General features: G+C 43.1%; 1 protein-coding gene across 1 annotated transcript in view; it reads left to right on the top strand.

Annotated features, from left to right (window-relative positions):
* The first annotated feature begins 308 nt into the window (after positions 1-308).
* The window catches only part of LOC113017801 (CMP-N-acetylneuraminate-beta-galactosamide-alpha-2,3-sialyltransferase 1-like), a 41,424-nt gene continuing 22,319 nt past the window's right edge, over positions 309-19,413 (top strand). The window contains exons 1-4 of the mRNA XM_026160905.1: positions 309-368; positions 7,853-8,141; positions 8,361-8,557; positions 8,750-8,917. Of these exons, the coding sequence (XP_026016690.1) occupies positions 7,893-8,141; positions 8,361-8,557; positions 8,750-8,917 (614 nt within the window). The 5' untranslated portion in view covers positions 309-368; positions 7,853-7,892. The remainder of the gene's footprint in view (positions 369-7,852; positions 8,142-8,360; positions 8,558-8,749; positions 8,918-19,413) is intronic.

The following is a 19,413-nucleotide window of genomic DNA, read 5'->3' as shown; positions in this document are numbered from 1 at the left end:
GGACAGGCAAAAAAAAAAAAAAAAATTGCCTGCTGCAAGCCTTAGGGAATAACATTTGTGTGATTCATTTACAAATTCTTCTCTTGAAAGGTAAACTCTTACAAATAAATTTGCCATAAGGCTGGGGGTTAAAATATACCCCCAATCATAAAATTGAGGTGAACTGTAGTGAACTAAAATGCCCTTTTGTAGTCCAGCTCCTGCACATCTGTAGATAATTACAGGGCTTCACCACAAGGAGGAAGCAGTTCTGAGTATGCCAGGATACTGCAAGTCTTTACCACAAGGTAAAGTTTTTCAGACAAGAAAGAGACTGCAGACTGATCACATCTCACAACTACTCTCTCCACTTTCTTTGTATAAAACAGGTTAGTGTTTTCTGATCTCAACACATTTATAACGACACAAAACTCTTTTCTATGTTATTATAATGAAGTTTTTATTTTATCATTATTTCTATTTTATTTTTTCTCAAATGTAGCTCCTAGACACTTTTGATAGAAATTAGGACAGAAAGTCTTGAATAGATTGACAGATCTAATTTCCATATGATAGAATGATCACTCATGTGATTCACTACTTTAAATAAGGTGTCGTGTACTTTTATTTTGGGAAATGGCTCAATGTGTTTTTATTTATTTCTGTTAGTTCTTTTTACATAAGATTAAACAGATGGTTTTAAAAAGATTACAAATTAGGTAATCTCAGTGTTAGCGTTGCTGCACAGATATATTGGTTAAGCTGGACCAGTGCAGAGTTAAGCTGCAACTTGCGACAGATACTTTGAAATCAGACAGAAAACATTAACCTCCTAAGACCTGGCGTCCACATATGTGGACATCACATTTTGGGTTGTCTCGACCAGTGATTCCCAAACTTTTTCCAGCCACGTACCCCTTGAGACATGTCACCCTCAGCCGCATACCCCTGCTACCAACGACTCTTAATTAGTGTCTATACATTGCAATACCGCATGCATAAAAATAAATACTGCACAGTCTTATTTCTCATCACAAAATGAATTTATTAATATATTTTAGTTATGACAGAATTTTAATAACGAACTTTACTACTTAATACTTGCAGTTTATCAAAAGATTTATTAGAATTCACCGTTTTGTCTAGAGCATAAAGGCCATATATGAACTTTCATTAAACAGAACTTTATTTAATGTGATGGATGTGCTTGAGCAGAGGCACACAGCTCTTCGATGTTTGGCTCAATTTGGGAAAGACTGAGTCTTAAATCGTTTTCCACACAAAGTCTTGCTCTGTATTTTGTTTTCATGTTTGTTAAAGCAGAAAATTCCCTTTCGCATAAGTATGTGGTGGCGAAAGGCATCGGTCTTTGCAGAGCGCTTAGCCAGCGCGGGCTGTTCAGTGCGCAGCCCTATCCAGAAACCCGCCAGGGTCTTTTGAGCGTGTTCAACTTTTAGAGATCCATCTGTGGCGATCTCAATTAGGCTCTCCTGATCGGACGGCGATAACGAAGTAGGCACGGCGGTGAACGGGTGACGTATCCAATCATTTGAGCCATCCGTCTCTGGGAAGTATCGGCGTAACTGCACCGCCAGCTCCTCAAGGTGCACGTTACATTCGCACTTTCTTACTACAGCGGAAAAGGAGTTAAATATATTAAAAAACTGGTTTGATGTAAATAAGTTATCATTAAATATAAAGAAAACAAAATTGATTATTTTTGGCACTAGACAAATGAAAACTGTATCTAAAATAAGGGTTAATGGAATTGAAATTGAAAGAGTGTACGAAAATAAATTTCTTGGAGTGATAATTGATGATAAGCTGAGTTGGAAGTCTCATATAAACCATGTGAAAACAAAAATGTCAAAAACCATTGCTATTCTCTATAAAACAAAGCATGTCCTGAACAAAAAATCATTATACACACTTTATTGTACTCTGTTTCTTCCATATATGACTTACTGTCTGGAGATATGGGGTAATGCATATAAAACGAACACTCTTCCTATTTTCAAGTTACAAAAAAGAGCTATACGAATTATAAACCAATCAAACTATATAGAACCAACTAACATTTTGTTTATTAATCTGAATACCCGGAAATTTTATGATTTAGTTGAATATGAAATGGCACAGATAATGTATAAAGCACAAAATAACTTGCTTTGCCCCAGTACTCAGAAGCTGTTCAAAGTCAGAGAGAGTCAATATGACTTAAGGGGAACAGATTTCTTTAAAAAAAAACAAGATGAGGACAAATATAAAGCAGAGATGTGTTTCTGTTAGAGGAGTTAACCTGTGGAATAGTTATGACAGTGATTTAAAAAGGTGTGGTTCATTTTCCTTGTTTAAAATCATGTTTAAAAATAGAGTATTAGAAAAATATATAAATCAAGAATGAAAAGAGCAAAAGAAAAAAAACCCCTCTTGATTCTTTTGATTTGATGTAGTTACTTAACTAAGGTGGAAAGTTTTTTGTTTGTTTGTTTGTTTGTTTGTTTGGTTGGTTTTTGCTTTGTTTTATTATTTGCTTCAAGCCCTGTGTACAGGAGCTGCATGCAAAAAGATATTTTGTGAAAAGGGTTGGCGTAATAAGCAATGCTTCAGCCAATACCTTTTGATTAGCCTTGACTCATGCTTTCTTGCTTTGTGGTAGATCTTTGTTCTGTTTTCGCTGAGATATTTGAATGCTAATCAATAAAAAATCAAAAAAAAAAACTTTACACTTTTTAATAGTGTGAGATCATTAGAGCGCAGAAAATTATGCAGCACGGGAAAGACTTCAGTGTTGTTTGTATCCATGCAGTTCTTCCAAAGGTTTAACTTCTTTATCATGGCCTCAACTTTATCTTGGACATTGAATATAGTTGCAGAAACGCCTTGTAATCCGAGATTGAGCTCGTTCAGACGAGAAAATATATCACACAGATAAGCCAGGCACGTAAGGTACTCTTCATCATGCAAATGTTTAGACAGCTCAAAGGGATGGTTACTGAAGAAAACTTTAAGTTCATCCCTCAGCTCAAAGAAACGGGTCAGCACTTTCCCTCTGGATAGCCAGCGAACCTCTCTGTGGAGTAATAATGTCTAAGCTGCTTAAAACTGCAGCGCCCGGATTACTTGCGTTGCCAGCTACTTCCGTGTGTAACAAGTGTCACCTGGCAGTTTGTTGCTCTCTGCCAGGTGATTGGCTGAAGAGCTGTAAAAAGGTAGTGGGTGTGTGGGGTAGTGATGGGCAGATGAAGCCTCATGAAGCACTGAAGCTTTTCATCCAATTGGTTCACCCCAACGCGAAGCTTCATGAAGCTTCATTTGCTCTAGTAGGACACCTACTGGACGTAAAAATATTAGTTGGCATGAATTTGAAGAGTGTGGCCTTTTGCACACAGCCTGTAAATGTCAACAACAAAAGGAGTGTGTAAAACATGTATATTGTAGTGATGCAGTGTACTGTGTATATTTATGCTGGCAGTATGGAACATGATTATTTGGAAATGCCTAAAATGGAAATGATCATTTACTGTGAGGTGAGGTGTGGACAGTGGTTGTGCTTTTGTAACATTGAGGCAAGGACAGTGATTAGTGTTTAGGGGACACATCATTGGTTTCTATTTAAAAATAACAGTTTCTCCACTGTGGCAGGTCGTAGGAGATTTCTTTTTTTTCTAAACTGTCTCTAACTCTCCATCAAACACCCACATTTTGAATGAAGTCTGAGGGGTTTATACCGCTGTCATAGCTCGCGGCAAAGTTCGAACCGCTTCCTGAACCAGTCACGTGGTACAGCCGGACAGCGAGGCTTCGGACGTCATCATTTTCAGCTCCTCCCATAAATGAAGCATGCCTCGATACGCGCTTCGCGGAAACGCCCCCTCCATTACTTGACACACGCTTCGAAGCCTCGATACAGTACGTCACATCACTAGTGTGGGGTAAAGTCAGCGCTCTTCTGTGGAAAAAACCAGAGGCAATTAATTCACTCAGGTGCGAGTGGGTATACTGTCGGTAAGAGACTTTTGCCATTATTGTTTGGATCGTTTGCTATTGCATGTGCCTGTTTTTAAGGTGTCATTGGACTTTTTCTTAGTGTGACCACGAATTTTAATAGAAGAATTGATCAAGTCCTAGATCGACTGCGTGCAGGGAAACTGATCAATATTTTAGGTATATTGTTTGTTTTAGCTTCATGATTTTGAATGGTTTTATAAAATTGCTATTTTATTGGGTAATATTTTAATTGATAATGTTGTTTGTTTTTCAGTTGTGCTGTCTCTGCTGTCCTTTTTTCGTTCTTTTGATTGATTTGTAATTTTGTTTTGGTTAGTCCGTCCAGCCGTAAAGGTCGGTTATTGATTGAGAGTAAGTTGTGTAAGGGCGGACTAACCTCCCTTTTTGTTTTTTTTGTTTAATTGTTTGTGCCACTTCCCTTTATCTCCCAGATCGCAGGTCATGCATAGCATGTGTTAGCCCTGTGACAGACTGGCGACCTGTCCAGGGTGTACCCTGCCTTTCGCCCTATGACAGCTGGGATAAGCTCCAGCGCCCCCCGCGACCCTGAAAAGGATAAGCGGAAGCGAATGGATGGATGGATGTTTGTGCCACTTCCCTTTATCTCTCAGATCACAGGCCATACATAGCACTGATTCCCAGGTGCGCTGAGACCCAAATAGTTTGCAGTGTGTGCCACGATTGCAGTGTCGCTAAGCGGGGTGTGACGGTTTGCAGTGTTGTGTTATTTTCACAACGTTTGTGTCGTAAGTCTCATGTGCAGCTGGGATATCAGCAGGATGTGTTGTAAGTCCTGTCTGGAAATGACTGGGAATTATGATCAATTATTTCTTTGCCCCATTTACTCATCCCTTGTCCTCGGTTACATGTGCAACTGATATAACGTGGGGGGGAAAAAAACCCAAACACATTTATGCCTTTGTTATTAGGCAAAGGTGTGCATTTATGGAGCTTTAACGTTTCTTGTAACCGAATTATGACGCTTATCAGAAGGTTGCTTTCAGTGTGTAGCGCAGTCAAGAATGACTACACGCATCACGATGGAATAATTAATGCCTACAGGTTTAGTATGTCTACTCTCGTTGTTCATATTTGTTATTAAGACTGTCGAATAGTAGTTAAAACAATAAAGACCTATTGTGCCAGTATCACCATGACTCTTTCCTGTTTGTTCAGAATAACGACTGAGAACATGGCATTTTAGCGCTACCAAAAAGTGATTGTGGCCTATAACTTGTCACTGAAACAATATTTCGGCTTCAAACTTGTTGGATATATTCCAGAAGGGTTACATGTGATATATTATATCCCCAAAACTCCAAGAACTGCTGAATAACTTGTACAGGAACAATAAAACTGATAATATGCCATTTTCAAGCTGCCAAAAAGTGATTGTGGACTATAACTTGTCACTGAAACAATATTTCTCCTTCAAACTTGGCGGATGTCATTTAGAAGGGTCATATGTCAAATATTACTTCTCAAACAGTCCCTCAGAACTGCTGGATAACCTGTAAAGGAACATTAACATTGATAATATGCCATTTTCAGCCTGCCAAAAAGTGATTGTGGCCTTATCCCCTTATCTATAAGACAAGGCACTATGTGTGTACATATATATATACACACACACACAGGGAGTGCAGAATTATTAGGCAAGTTGTATTTTTGAGGAATAATTTTATTATTGAACAACAACCATGTTCTCAATGAACCCAAAAACTCATTAATATCAAAGCTGAATGTTTTTGGAAGTAGTTAGTTTGTTTTTAGTTTTAGCTATTTCAGGGAGATATCTGTGTGTGCAGGTGACTATTACTGTGCAGAATTATTAGGCAACTTAACAAAAAACAAATATATAACCATTTCAATTATTTATTTTTACCAGTGACACCAATATAACATCTCCACATTCACAAATATACATTTCTGACATTCAAAAACCAATCAGCGACCAATATAGCCACCTTTCTTTGCAAGGACACTCAAAAGCCTGCCATCCATGGATTCTGTCAGTGTTTTGATCTGTTCACCATCAACATTGCGTGCAGCAGCAACCACAGCCTCCCAGACACTGTTCAGAGAGGTGTACTGTTTTCCCTCCTTGTAAATCTCACATTTGATGATGGACCACAGGTTCTCAATGGGGTTCAGATCAGGTGAACAAGGAGGCCATGTCATTAGTTTTTCTTCTTTTATACCCTTTCTTGCCAGCCACGCTGTGGAGTACTTGGACGCGTGTGATGGAGCATTGTCCTGCATGAAAATCATGTTTTTCTTGAAGGATGCAGACTTCTTCCTGTACCACTGCTTGAAGAAGGTGTCTTCCAGAAACTGGCAGTAGGACTGGGAGTTCAGCTTGACTCCATCCTCAACCCGAAAAGGCCCCACAAGCTCATCTTTGATGATACCAGCCCAAACCAGTACTCCACCTCCACCTTGCTGGCGTCTGAGTCGGACTGGAGCTCTCTGCCCTTTACCAATCCAGCCACGGGCCCATCCATCTGGCCCATCAAGACTCACTCTCATTTCATCAGTCCATAAAACCTTAGAAAAACCAGTCTTGAGATATTTCTTGGCCCAGTCTTGACGTTTCAGCTTGTGTGTCTTGTTCAGTGGTGGTCGTCTTTCAGCCTTTCTTACCTTGGCCATGTCTCTGAGTATTGCACAACTTGTGCTTTTGGGCACTCCAGTGATGTTGCAGCTCTGAAATATGGCCAAACTGGTGGCAAGTGGCATCTTGGCAGCTGCACGCTTGACTTTTCTCAGTTTATGGGCAGTTATTTTGCGCCTTGGTTTTTCCACACGCTTCTTGCGACTCTGTTGACTATTTTGAATGAAACGCTTGATTGTTCGATGATCACGCTTCAGAAGCTTTGCAATTTTGAGACTGCTGCATCCCTCTGCAAGATATCTCACTATTTTTGACTTTTCTGAGCCTGTCAAGTCCTTCTTTTGACCCATTTTGCCAAAGGAAAGGACGTTGCCTAATAATTATGAACACCTGATATAGGGTGTTGATGTCATTAGACCACACCCCTTCTCATTACAGAGATGCACATCACCTAATATGCTTAATTGGTAGTAGGCTTTGGAGCCTATACAGCTTGGAGTAAGACAACATGCATGAAGAGGATGATGTGGACAAAATACTAATTTGCCTAATAATTCTGGTGTGTGTGTGTGTGTGTGTGTGTGTGTGTGTGTGTGTGTGTGTGTGTGTGTGTGTGTGTGTGTGTGTGTGTGTTCCTTCTTACCACACAAGAAACAGATCTTTCAGAAAGGATGTGCCTATAATAAAGCCTCCCCCAGCACCAGAGTAGCTGGAGAGTTGGTCAGAAACAAAGGGATGTCTTTGATCATGCTGCTTGAACTAAGACTTTACAAATTTAAGAAACACAATGACAACATTTAACAATTTGACTCCAACACATACTGTACCCTGTTAAGTGCCAGGAGGATTTCCAGGATTTATATATCGGGGAAACCAAACAACCTCTTGCGAAGTGGATGCCATAACACAGAAGAGCTACCTTGTCAGGCCAGGACTGCTCATTCTATTTACACCTACAGGCCAGTGGACACTCTTTCAATGATGAGGATGTACACATCCTGTACAGGGAGGAACGCTGGTTTGAGTGGGGCGTTAAGGATGCCATTTATGTAAAAAGGGAAAGACCATCTCTGAATTGAGGAGGGGGCCTAAAGGACATTAGTTGCATCCTATCATTAAGTCTAAGGGCTTGTTTTGAGTATCATTGTGATAATAAACAGTTTGGTCTTGTTTGCAGCGTGATGACGTGATTCTGTATGGTCATGTGTTATCACATTGTTAAATCCTGTGTTTTGTGTGTATCTACAGAACGGATCAGATCCTCTTTCAAGAATATCAAGGTGTGAAGATGCTTCAGAGGAAACTATTAGTTTTTTTTGTCTTGCTGTGTGCCACTGCCATTGGAGTCTTTTCTAGAGCTTCGTGGATTTTAAATGTGTACCAGGATTTCTTCCCCCCTCAGAATGAAAGTGTTTGTGCCTGCAACAAATGTTTAATGGAATATGACCCATGGCTTAGTGAACTTATGAAAGAATCTCCTGAGCCCTTTCTATCACCCACAAACAATATCTCAGAGGATACATTTAATTGGTGGAAGGTAAATGTTAACTTCTGTATTTTAAACGTATGTATGTAGGTGTGTATACTTTTTTACTGATTTCAAAGACAAGTCGTTATCATCTTTTTAACCAAATTTCCAGTGCTAATAGGGATGGGTTTTTTTTTATAAATATACTCTCAGAATAATCAGTTAGTAAAAAAAAAAAAAAAAGCTAGTGAACTCAACAAAATTAATTAATTACTTTTGTTATGTCAGAACATACAGACAGACAGACGCAACTTCACTTTCTACAATAAAACAGTGGACAAGGTTTTTCAGATCTTCCCAACCAAAGTCAATTTCACAAGATCCAGCCCTGACCTTTGTAGAACTTGTGCTGTGGTTGGGAATTCTGGTAATCTCAATGGATCGCGTTATGGACCACTGATAGACTTTCATGATATTGTCATAAGGTAAGAGTAGAACATACTGTTTTGAAATCTTCATGCATGTGTTATCTTTAAATACCTGTAAACATTGCTAAAACCTTTAAAACTATCTTATTCAATTGAATAAGATATTTTCTTTCCCCAGTATGGACATTCATTCTACATATATCATCCAATAGATGATAATATGAACAATATATCCTCTGTGCTTTTTAGAATAAACCTTGGGCCCACAAAAGGCTTTGAAAGAGATGTTGGAAACAAAACAACATACCATGTGATGTATCCAAGGAGTTTCAAAAAATTGGACAACACCACACATCTTGTGTTTTTTCCATTCAAAATTTCCGATCTACTGTGGCTTATCCGGTCTTTTACTCAAAGGTATGTGTGTATTACAAAGGTAATATTTTTATTTGGTCCTGTATCTTGGTTATTTAACATTTATAATTTGAAAGTGTAGTCTTAATGCATAACTGCAAGACAAAACCCTTTGAATATACACTTTTGTATATATAAAAAGCAAAACATGTTTTATATTTTCTAAAAGAAAAAGATGAATGAAGAAAGGAGAGCCCACAAGAAACAAAAGTAATGGGAAAAAAATGATCAGAATCCGAATCGCATTTATTAGCCAAGTATGCATGCACAAACACATACAAGGAATATGGTTCTGGTCGCTGGTGTCTCTCAAGCACAACAAAGTAAAATACACAATATATGAGCGACACAATGAACAATATACATAAACCACAATATAAAAATGTCTAAATCCTTATATACAGAAAATACAGGATTACAGACATGAATACCACAGAGTGTACATAAACTGCAGTTGCAATCTGGCAGTGTGAAGCAATGTGAAAGTTCAATGGTTTAGTAGGGAAATGGCAAGGGGAAGGAAACTGTTCCTGTTTTGGGTGGTCCTGGTCTGCAGGCTTCTATACCATCTGCCAGAAGGCCACAGGTCAAAAGGTCTGTGTCCAGGGTGTGAGAAATCTGTGATGATTTCCCCTGCCTGTTTTCTGGTTCTTAAGAGGTACGGGTCCTCAATGGAGGGCAGGGGGGGTTCCAATGACCCTTTCTGCTGCCCGTAAAGTCCACTGCAGTCTGCACCTGTCCTTTTTAGTGGCTGCTCCATACCAGACTGTGATGGAGGAGCACAGGACAGACTCAATGACCGCAGTGTAGAACTGGATCAGCAACTCTTGTGGAAGACTACACTTCTCCAGTTGTCTCTGGAAGTGCATCTTCTGCTGTGTCTTTTTGAGGATGGAGGAGATGTTAGTCTCTCACTTCAGGTCCTGGGATATAGTAATACCCAGGAACATGAAGATCTTCACAGTAGACACCGGGTGGTCTGATATGGTGAGATGGAGCAGTGTTGATGTTAATGTCTCCTGAAGTCCACTATTATCTCTACAGTCTTAAGCATGTTCAGCTCCAGATTGTTCTGACTGCACCAGAGTAACAGCGGCTCAACTTCCTGTCGATACTTACAGAAAGACATAAAAGAGAGAAATAGAAAAGTGACATGTATTGAGTTAGGTCGGAGGGGGGGGGGGACAATGTAATTTCACATGAGATAAAGTGGCAGTAGTGAGCAGCAGTACAAATTTGAGCAGTACAAGACTAAAAGTGGCAATTAGTGCAATATTGTCTCATGAAGGGTTTGTTCCCTTCGCCTCCGGGTCGGGGAATGGATCCTGACTGTCATCTGTGCTTATGCGTTGAGTGGCAGTTCAGAGTACCCAGCCTTCTTGGAGTCCCTGGGTGGGGTACTGGAGGGTGCTCTCCCTGAGGACTCTGTTGTCCTACTGGGAGTTTTCAATGCTCATGTGGGCCATGACAGCAAGACATGGAGGGGCGTGATTGGGTAGAACGGCCTCCTTGACGTGTTTGGAGACCACAGACTGGGACACAATGAAGGCTGCTTCTAACAGCTTGGACGAGTTTACGGACACTGTCACCTCCCATATCCACTTCTGCGAGGACAGCATTGTGCCATCACGCACCAGGGTGAGTTATAACAATGACAAACCCTGGTTTACTCCTAAACTCAAAAAGCTGTGGCTGGAAAAGAGAAAGGCGTTCAGAAGCGGAGACAGGGACTGCTACAGAGAGGCCAAGTACAGGTTCACTAAAGAAGTGGACATTGCTAAACATCAGCACTCTGAGAAGATGCAGCAGCAGATCTCAGAGAATGACTCGGCCTCTGTGTGGAAAGGTTTTAGGAATATCACAAACTACAAGCCTAAAACCCCCCACTCCACTGATGACTTGCTCTTGGCCAACACCCTTAACGACTTTTACTGCCGTTTTGACGAGCCATCAGGCAGCCTTCACACCTCCAACGGCCCCAACAATAGAGGCACTTTGGACACTCATTCCCCCACCTCTCCCCCCTCCATAGAGCCATCACCACCTTCAAACTGTTCACCTACAACACCCCCCTCCTCACCCCACACAAAAGAGGATTTCACACCACCTCCTCCCACCACAACTCTTCATATTCATGAAGCAGATGTGAGGAAGCAGTTTAGGAGTCTGAATGCTCGGAAAGCTCCCGGCCCAGACGGTGTGTCTCCTGCCACCCTCAGACACTGTGCAAACGAGCTGGCCCCAGTGTTTTCTGGCATTTTCAACTCCTCACTGCAGGCATGTCATGTGCCTGCCTGCTTCAAGTCCTCTACCATAATCCCTATCCCCAAGAAACCTAGGATCACTGGACTAAATGACTACAGACCCGTGGCTCTGACATCTGTGGTCATGAAGTCATTTGAGCGCCTGGTTCTCTCCTATCTCAAGACCCTCACGGCCCCCCTCCTGGACCCCCTGCAGTTTGCATATAGAGCCAACAGGTCTGTAGACGACGCCATCAACATGGCCCTACACTTCATCCTGCAGCATCTGGACTCCCCAGGAACCTACGCCAGGATCCTGTTTGTGGACTTCAGCTCTGCCTTCAACACCATCCTTCCAGACCATCTCCGAGGCAAGCTTTCCCAGATGAATGTGCCTGATCCCATCTGCCGGTGGATCACTGACTTCCTGACGGACAGGAAGCAGCATGTGAGGCTGGGAAAGAATGTCTCGGACTCCCGGACCATCAGCACCGGCTCCCCTCAGGGCTGTGTTCTTTCTCCTCTGCTCTTCTCCCTGTACACCAACTGCTGCACCTCCACCCACCAGTCTGTCAAGCTAATCAAGTTCGCAGATGACACCACCGTTATTGGGCTCATCTCGGACGGGGATGAGTCTGCCTACAGGAGGGAGGTTGAACGTCTGGTGACCTGGTGCAGCCACAACAACCTGGTGCTGAATGCCCAGAAGACAGTGGAGATTATTGTGGACTTGAGGAAGCACACAGCCCCACTCCCCCCCATCATCCTGACTGACACCCCCATCACCTCTGTGGACTCATTCCGCTTCCTGGGTACCACCATCACCCAGGACCTGAAGTGGGAGCCCACCATCACCTCCGTCATCAAGAAAGCCCAGCAGAGGATGTACTTCCTGAGGCAGCTGAAGAAATTCAACCTGCCAACACGGACGATGATGCAGTTCTACACTGCAATCATCGAGTCCATCCTCACCTCCTCCATCACCGTGTGGTACGCTGGAGCCACTATCAGGGACAAACAGAGACTGCAGTGTGTTGTGCGCTCTGCTGAGAAGGTGATTGGCTGCAGACTCCCATCTCTGCAGGACCTGTACACCTCCAGGACACTGGGGCGTGCAGCTCGGATCTCAGCTGACCCTTCTCACCCTGGACACAGTCTGTTTGACCTGCTCCCCTCAGGCAGGAGGCTCCGGTCCATTCGCACCAGAACCTCTCGCCATAAGAACAGTTTCTTCCCCTCTGCTGTTGGACACATGAACAATAACCATATGACTGTCCCCGCCACTAACACATGACCCCACGCTGTGTCACTGCATCATTTCATGTTTGGCACTGATCACCACCTGCACTCATGTATATATCTTTCTACGTAGCACTCATAATTCTTATTCTCATGTATATATCTCATGTATATCTCATGCACATATCTTTCTACATAGCACTTTTAATTCTTATTCTTACTTTTATTTTTTTTCATGTCTATTTAAGTGCTATTTATGACACTATGTTTGCACTGAAGCACCGCAGCAATTTCCTAATGTTGTAAACCTCAACATCTGGCAATAAACCCCATTCTGATTCTGATTCTGATTCTGATTCTGATTGATCTGAGCCCTAGAAGTGTTTTGTTATTGGACTCCTGTGCAAACCACAGTTTGGCGATAACGAACACCATGTCCCTAAGTGCACAAGGCACCAGGACACACTAAAAAGCAGGTCGATGATCGATTTTGTTTGTATCACCAGACCTGAGGCCACATGTTTGGACATTAAAAGTAATGAGAGGGGCTGAGCTGTCAATTGATAGTTTGATCAGGTGGAGGGGGAAGACAATGGACAGACCTGGTGAACCTAAACGCACAGTGGGGGTGTGCTGGGAATGTCTAGCAGAGGTCTGTGAGATCCTCAACAGCATTGAGTCCGAATGGACCATGCAGCCGCAGCTCAGTGCAGCGGCTTCTGCAATGGAGATGCTGAACAAGGTAGTTGGTGCCTGTTGTGGTGGTAATCTCTGAACCAAATGGTGGACACCAGAGGTGAGGGGAGCCACCAAGCTGCAAAAGGAGTCCTTGGTTAGCCTGTGGGACTCTGGAGGCAGCTGATAGGTACCAACCTGCACTATGTATAGTGCGGGTGGAGTGCGGCTGACTTCGATTGAGAAAATTGTCAGGCAGTGGAAGGAATACTTCGAGGACCTCCTTAATCCCACAGGCACGTCTTCCGTGTAGGAAGCAGAGTCTGGGGACAAAGGGGATAAACTGCCACTCGTGGCAGAGCCCCAGGGATGCATAAGGTCCGCCCCGAGTTCCCGAGCGGAGGGTGTGTTCAAACTACAGGCGAATCACACTCCTCAGCCTCCCTCGGAAAGTCTATGCCAGGGTGCTGGGGAGGAGAGTCCATCCGTTAGTCAAACCTTGGATACAGGGGGAACAATGCGGTTTTCGTCCTGGTTGTGGAACACTGGATAAGCTCTTCATCCTCTCAAGGATTTAGGGTGCATGTGTTTTGTGGACTTGGAGAAGGCATTTGACTGTGTCCCTCGGTGGGTCCTGTGGGGGGTGCTCTGGGAGTATGGGGTTTCTGGCCCGTTGCTATGGGTCATTCAGTCCTTATACAACCATTGCAAGAGCTTGGTCAGCATAGCTGGCAATAAGTTGTACTCGTTCCTGGTGGATGATGGGCTCTGCCAGGGCACCAATTCTGTTCATAACTTTTTATGGACGGAATTTCTAGGCGTAGTCAAGTGGCAGAAGGCTTTCACTTGGATGGTCTCAGGATCTCATCTCTGCTTTTTGCAGATGATGTGGTTCTGTTGGCTTCATCGGGTGATGGCCTCCAGCTCGCACTGGAACGGTTCGCAGCCGAATGTGAAGCGGTGGGAATGAGAATCAGCACCTCCAAATCTGAGTCCACGGTCCTCAGCCGGAAAAGAGTGGAATACCCACTCCGGGTCAGGGACGAGTTTCTGCCCCAAGTGGAGGAGTTTGAGTGTCTCGGGGTCTTCACGAGTGACAGGAGAAGGGAACGGGAGATCAACAGATGGATTGTACCAGACATCCAAGAAAGGGTCTCCAGTATAAAGAGTTGGACAGCACCAGTCTGCAACATGGTACACGCCTACTGGCTGAAGAAGCTGATTGCACTTCATGAGCACCTGACCGCACAAATGAACCAGCTGCTAGTTGACGAGAGACACCCAGAATGGCTTACCAAAGGCCAGACAGTCCTGATCCTCAAGGACTCACAGAGGGGACCGGTCCCATCCAACAACCAACCAATAACCTGTCTCAGTACCCCATGGAAGCTCCTATCAGGCAGATGAGCAGGCACATGGCTCAATACATGAGTGGGGCACAGACAGGGATTGGCAAGAATACCAGATGTGTAGACTGTTGAATTCTTCCAATTCTTTGAATCTTTGGGCTGAAGGAAGGACAATACTCGGTGTATAAATGCTCAATCAACAATCATTTATTTCCATACAATTCAACAATAAGAGCATTACAACGTCCGGACGGGAGAGATGCTACCAGAGGGTCAGGCACATGTCTCAAAATGGTGACGGGTTGCTCAGCTTTTTATAGTCTCTAGTGGCCCCCAGCTAGTCGTAAAAGCCAAAACATCACATTTTTTCTCTGTTACAGCGCCTAAGTTATGACCTCGGCAGTTGTTTCTCTGCTTTCTGTAAGGTGGGGGTGTGGAATGTGGTCTATCTATCTCCCCTGTCTTTAGACAGAGTCTCCTGCTTACAACCTTCTCTTCATGATTCAACAATTAAGCATGTCAAGAAAACAGTGTAACACATTCCCAGCAGATCAAGGATACAGAGTGATGCACATTTATCTAATGAACTAATATGTGAATATGTTCTGTTAACTCAAAAGTATAATGAGAACTAAACTACATACAGATCACACACTCTATATTAAAGGGTATAATGTGATCTACAGCAGTATTCTAATTCAACTACTTTGATTACATATATAAGGTAACATATGATAACAGAATAATCTAATAATTCCCCCTTTTGATCTCTGAAAGAGATCACTTACAACATGCACTCCAGGGTCGCAAGGTCCAGGTTTTCTTGATCCTGAGGCCCTCTGTCCCCCTTTAACGGGTGGACAATATGTGCGATGACCTCTGTGTTCATGCAGTTCAGATGCAAGCAAAGTTAGATTTACAACCATAACAGCAGTTACAGATGACTCTCCCATCACTCCCCAATTCTCCCACAGCTTTATTTTGGTGCTCCAGTTTTCCACTCCCATTTTAATGCCCCCTTATACCTTTCAAATGTACTTAGACTAGAACCTCTGTCTAAGGAGCTTTTAACCTTTATTTTTATTGCTGCAGCTACCAGTGTCTTCCAGTTGGGTGATTCTCAGCTTCTTTCTTCGACCTCCGGGGTTAGACCACCCTTTAGTCATTGCACAGTTCTGGGGATTATTCTGCCCCGATTTCAAACAAAGATCTGTGTATTTTGGGGTCACCGGCGTGTCCCCCTTTTTGCCAAGAGCCTCTTGAACCTCGTTGGTCTGGTGTTCCTGGTTTTCGCCAACCCCTTCATGGTTATTGCTGTGTTTGTGGGATCCGTGTTCTCCAGGAGCCCAAACGCCATGACACTTGACCCCAGTTGCTGTCTCGGCAGTCCCTACATCTATCTGTCCCTGCTGTGAAGGGTCCTCACATCTCCGGGTCCCCGTCTGGTGTCTGTTCCTTTCTCTGCAAGAGACAGAAAACCAAAACACCTCTCTCCCTAGCCTTGATAATCTAATATTGTTATCCATTGTTCTTCTAATGATTCAAATTTGGTTTAAAATATTATGTTCAGGACTTATTCTAATCATAATTTATGTGTGTGTAAAAGAAATCAAAAATTAGTGAACCCTTTCTAAGTCTAACACATTATAAGCTTAAGTTTTACCATAGCTAATTTATTAAACACAAAAATAAACTGTGTGTGTGTGTGTGTGTGTGTGTGTGTGTGTGTGTGTGTGTGTGTGTGTGTGTGTTTGTTTCTCTTCATTCTGAGTCAGTGCATGTAGATGTGTGTGTTTGTGTGGGTGTTTGTGTTCATCACTTTCCTGTTCTGGTGTTCTGGGTAAACCACGGCCTGAAGCATGCCCTGGGGTCCTGCCCCCCTCCTTTTCAGTTTGTTTGCAACCATTGCTGCTGCTGCTGCTCAAAATTCAGTCCGTCCTGGTTCTGACCCCAATTGGGGCAGTCCTTTCTCCAGTGTCGAGGTTCACCGCAGGTGAAACCTGCATCTTCTTCTGTGTTTTTGTCCATTCTGAGGTGCCTTCTGTCCTCAGTTACTCCTCTTGTCTCGGTCACGCCCTTTTTCGCCACCCGATCATCCGTGTTGGTCCATCACTGTCCTGCACAGTGTGAATGCAAAGTTATCAAGGTCAGCATTCTTTCGCTCGGCCTTACTTTTCATTCGGGCTTGGCGGGCGTCTCGTCACAGCTCTGTCAGCTGACGCAGTCTGGGAATTTTCCCCCGTGTAGTGAAACGGGCCTTAGGTTTAGTGCTCTCCGTCTCGGCTGCCTGAGATCACATTCCTGCAGGTCTGTTGACATTCTCAAGTCGTTGTTGTGGGTCCAGCTGTTGCAGCATTTGGTCAGTGTCACGTATGGGGGAGAGCAGGAGTCCAGTCAGCCTCGGCTTTCAGGGCCGGCAAAGCAGCCTGTAATTAAATATGTATAGAAAAAACAAAAACAAAACAAAACAAAAACAAACAAAAAACAAAAACAAACGAACAGGAAAATGATGTTGTGTTGGCTGTGTTATTCAGAGGGGAGACAACGGGGCCAGGCCCTGTGTCAGCCTTCTCTCCCCCTTTTTTTTTTTTTTTTGTCTCCCGATATAATCAACTCCTAACCCACCAAGTTGACAGGACAACACCGGTATATGTTAAAATTCTTAAGATCATGTTTAAAAGCCCAAAAAAGGAACTTTCTTTCATTCAGTAATCACTTTTATTAATCAATCAACAGAAAACATGTCACAATTTGAATCTTTTTACCACTAAATTTGTTGCGTCTTGCCTGGTTGGTTAGACCAGTGTTCCTTTTTTTTTTTTTTTAGTTAAATTGTTGTCCTGCAACCCAGAGGGTTTCTTTGTCAGTAATGTATAGACTTCATCATTTAAGTATGTTAATTTTTCTTTAACCTTGCTGGAAAATCTTCACGTGTTCATGAGTGTAAGCTGTTTCTTCATTGTGTGTATGTGCATTTGTATAAAAGCAGGTTAATTTTATCTTTTCTCAAACTAGGCGTTACCTTAAAAGGAGCCTTTCTCTCAGATTTCTCTGCTTGTGTGTGTTTTTGTTTCACCTTTTTGTTGTGATGCTCCGGACGCCTTCCCAACCTCCACAAGTCCGTTGGCCCCAATTTTATGTGTTAAAACTTCTCTTAATTTCTCCTCTAATTCTCTCCTCGGTGCTGTCTTTTTCACAGCTGCTGATTCGTGCTGGGTGTGGTTCCCATTACCTATAATTTTGCTTCGACCGCTGTGCTTGTGGGGGCAGTTGGTCCAGGTCCGCAGCTTCCTGTATTAACACACTAAGAGATTTATTTCATTTCATTTTCATCACATGTTAAACAGATAAGCAGGCAACCCGCCTACCTTGACAGCGTAAACTGTACGCCAGTCTCCCAACACATTCCTCTCTGTACTCCTCCATAATTCTCCACTGCACACCTCTTACTATCTCTCCTTTTTATTTTTATTACACCACAGAGTAATACACCCAATTATGCCCGTCTATCTCTATGTGGCTCCAAATTCCCTCTTTATTTTAATTTCACACTCGTCAGGGGACAGGCACACAACAATTTCAACCACTGAAACGAGGAATTCAACCTTTTTATATTTCTTTACTAATCTAGACTCAACCTTTGTTCGCAAAATGTGTCTTGTTCTAGTCCGGAATAAATGTGAACCCGTGATTACACGGCCGTTCCAGTGTTATTTCCGTAGCTATGCGGGGGCCCTCACCTCCCCAAGTCACCACCTCGGCACCCGGACGCCGCCGGTCCTGCCCGCGCGTCCACGAACAGGAGGGTCGCTACTCCATAGGCAAAATGTTCCACAGGTACACTAGGCATCAACCTTTGATCCTAAAATGTGTCTTTGCTCTAATGTCCTCCTAATCAAACACATCAACCGTCACTGTCACTGTGTTCACACTTCACACACAGAAACACACTCAGAGCACGCCTCACCCATAGCCAGAGCGCGCCTTACACACACAGCGCGTTTCACCATCAGTGAGACACACAGAGAGCGTTCCTCATCAGTGGAAGATTACACAGAAACTTCTGAGCTCAACTGTTAGATCTTCTTAAAGCACACTGCACCATAGACCAAAATACCCCTTTCTCTGCGCTTATGACCGCCACAACGGGGCAAAGTCGCATCATAAAAGTGATGCTTGCATCCCCGAAGTTATACCTGACATCATAAACCAGGTATTGCTATGTACTTAAAATTTTACTTTGTATTATGACCGCAGCCCTTAAAACTCGACTGACGCCACAAACCACCGTCAAAACCTCTATCCAATGTACTAAAACTAGCACCAACCACTACTGCACTTCACGGCCGCACCACCGGAACACGCCGTATCATAAACCAAACCTACGGACGTGTTTCGCTCTCGCGTTGCCAGCGTTCAACTGCACCGTGAAGCCAGCATCTGCTTTTCCTTAAATCAACTTCTATTTCATAGCCGGCAAAAGCCAGGACGTCACTGACACCATAAACAAAATAAACAAACCTCGACTTCAATGTACTGAACTAATGGCCGCGTCTTCAGAATAAATTCTAACGTATTATTGCTACAGAAGCCAGTATTAGACAAAATTAAATGTGGAAGGTAAAGTGGCTGCAACTAGTCCAACGTAGTATGTTATTAGTATCTCGGTAGAAGCAGTTTACTGCAACTAGTCCAACGTAGTATGTTATTAGTATCTCGGTAGAAGCAGTTTATTTAACACACTGGAATTCAGCCTCAACTTATGTTGTTAGTATCTTGCGCCAAAAACCAGACACCGACAAATTTACTGTGAAAATACATGTGACTCAGTGAACAGATTAATTTGGAAAGCCCAATATGCACATTTGGTATTTATAATACAACAGGCTGTGCTTACCTTTTTATTTTTGGACCGGTCCTCTGTTCACCTCGCCTCACGATCTCACCAAAGGTCAAATCTGCACCTCCTCAGCACACCAAAGATCCGGGTCAC

Source organism: Astatotilapia calliptera, unplaced genomic scaffold (genome assembly GCF_900246225.1).
Source record: "Astatotilapia calliptera unplaced genomic scaffold, fAstCal1.2 U_scaffold_20, whole genome shotgun sequence".
NCBI lineage: Eukaryota > Metazoa > Chordata > Actinopteri > Cichliformes > Cichlidae > Astatotilapia > Astatotilapia calliptera.
The sequence above is the reverse complement of the archived record's forward strand: the minus strand, read 5'-3'. Positions and strand labels throughout refer to the sequence as shown.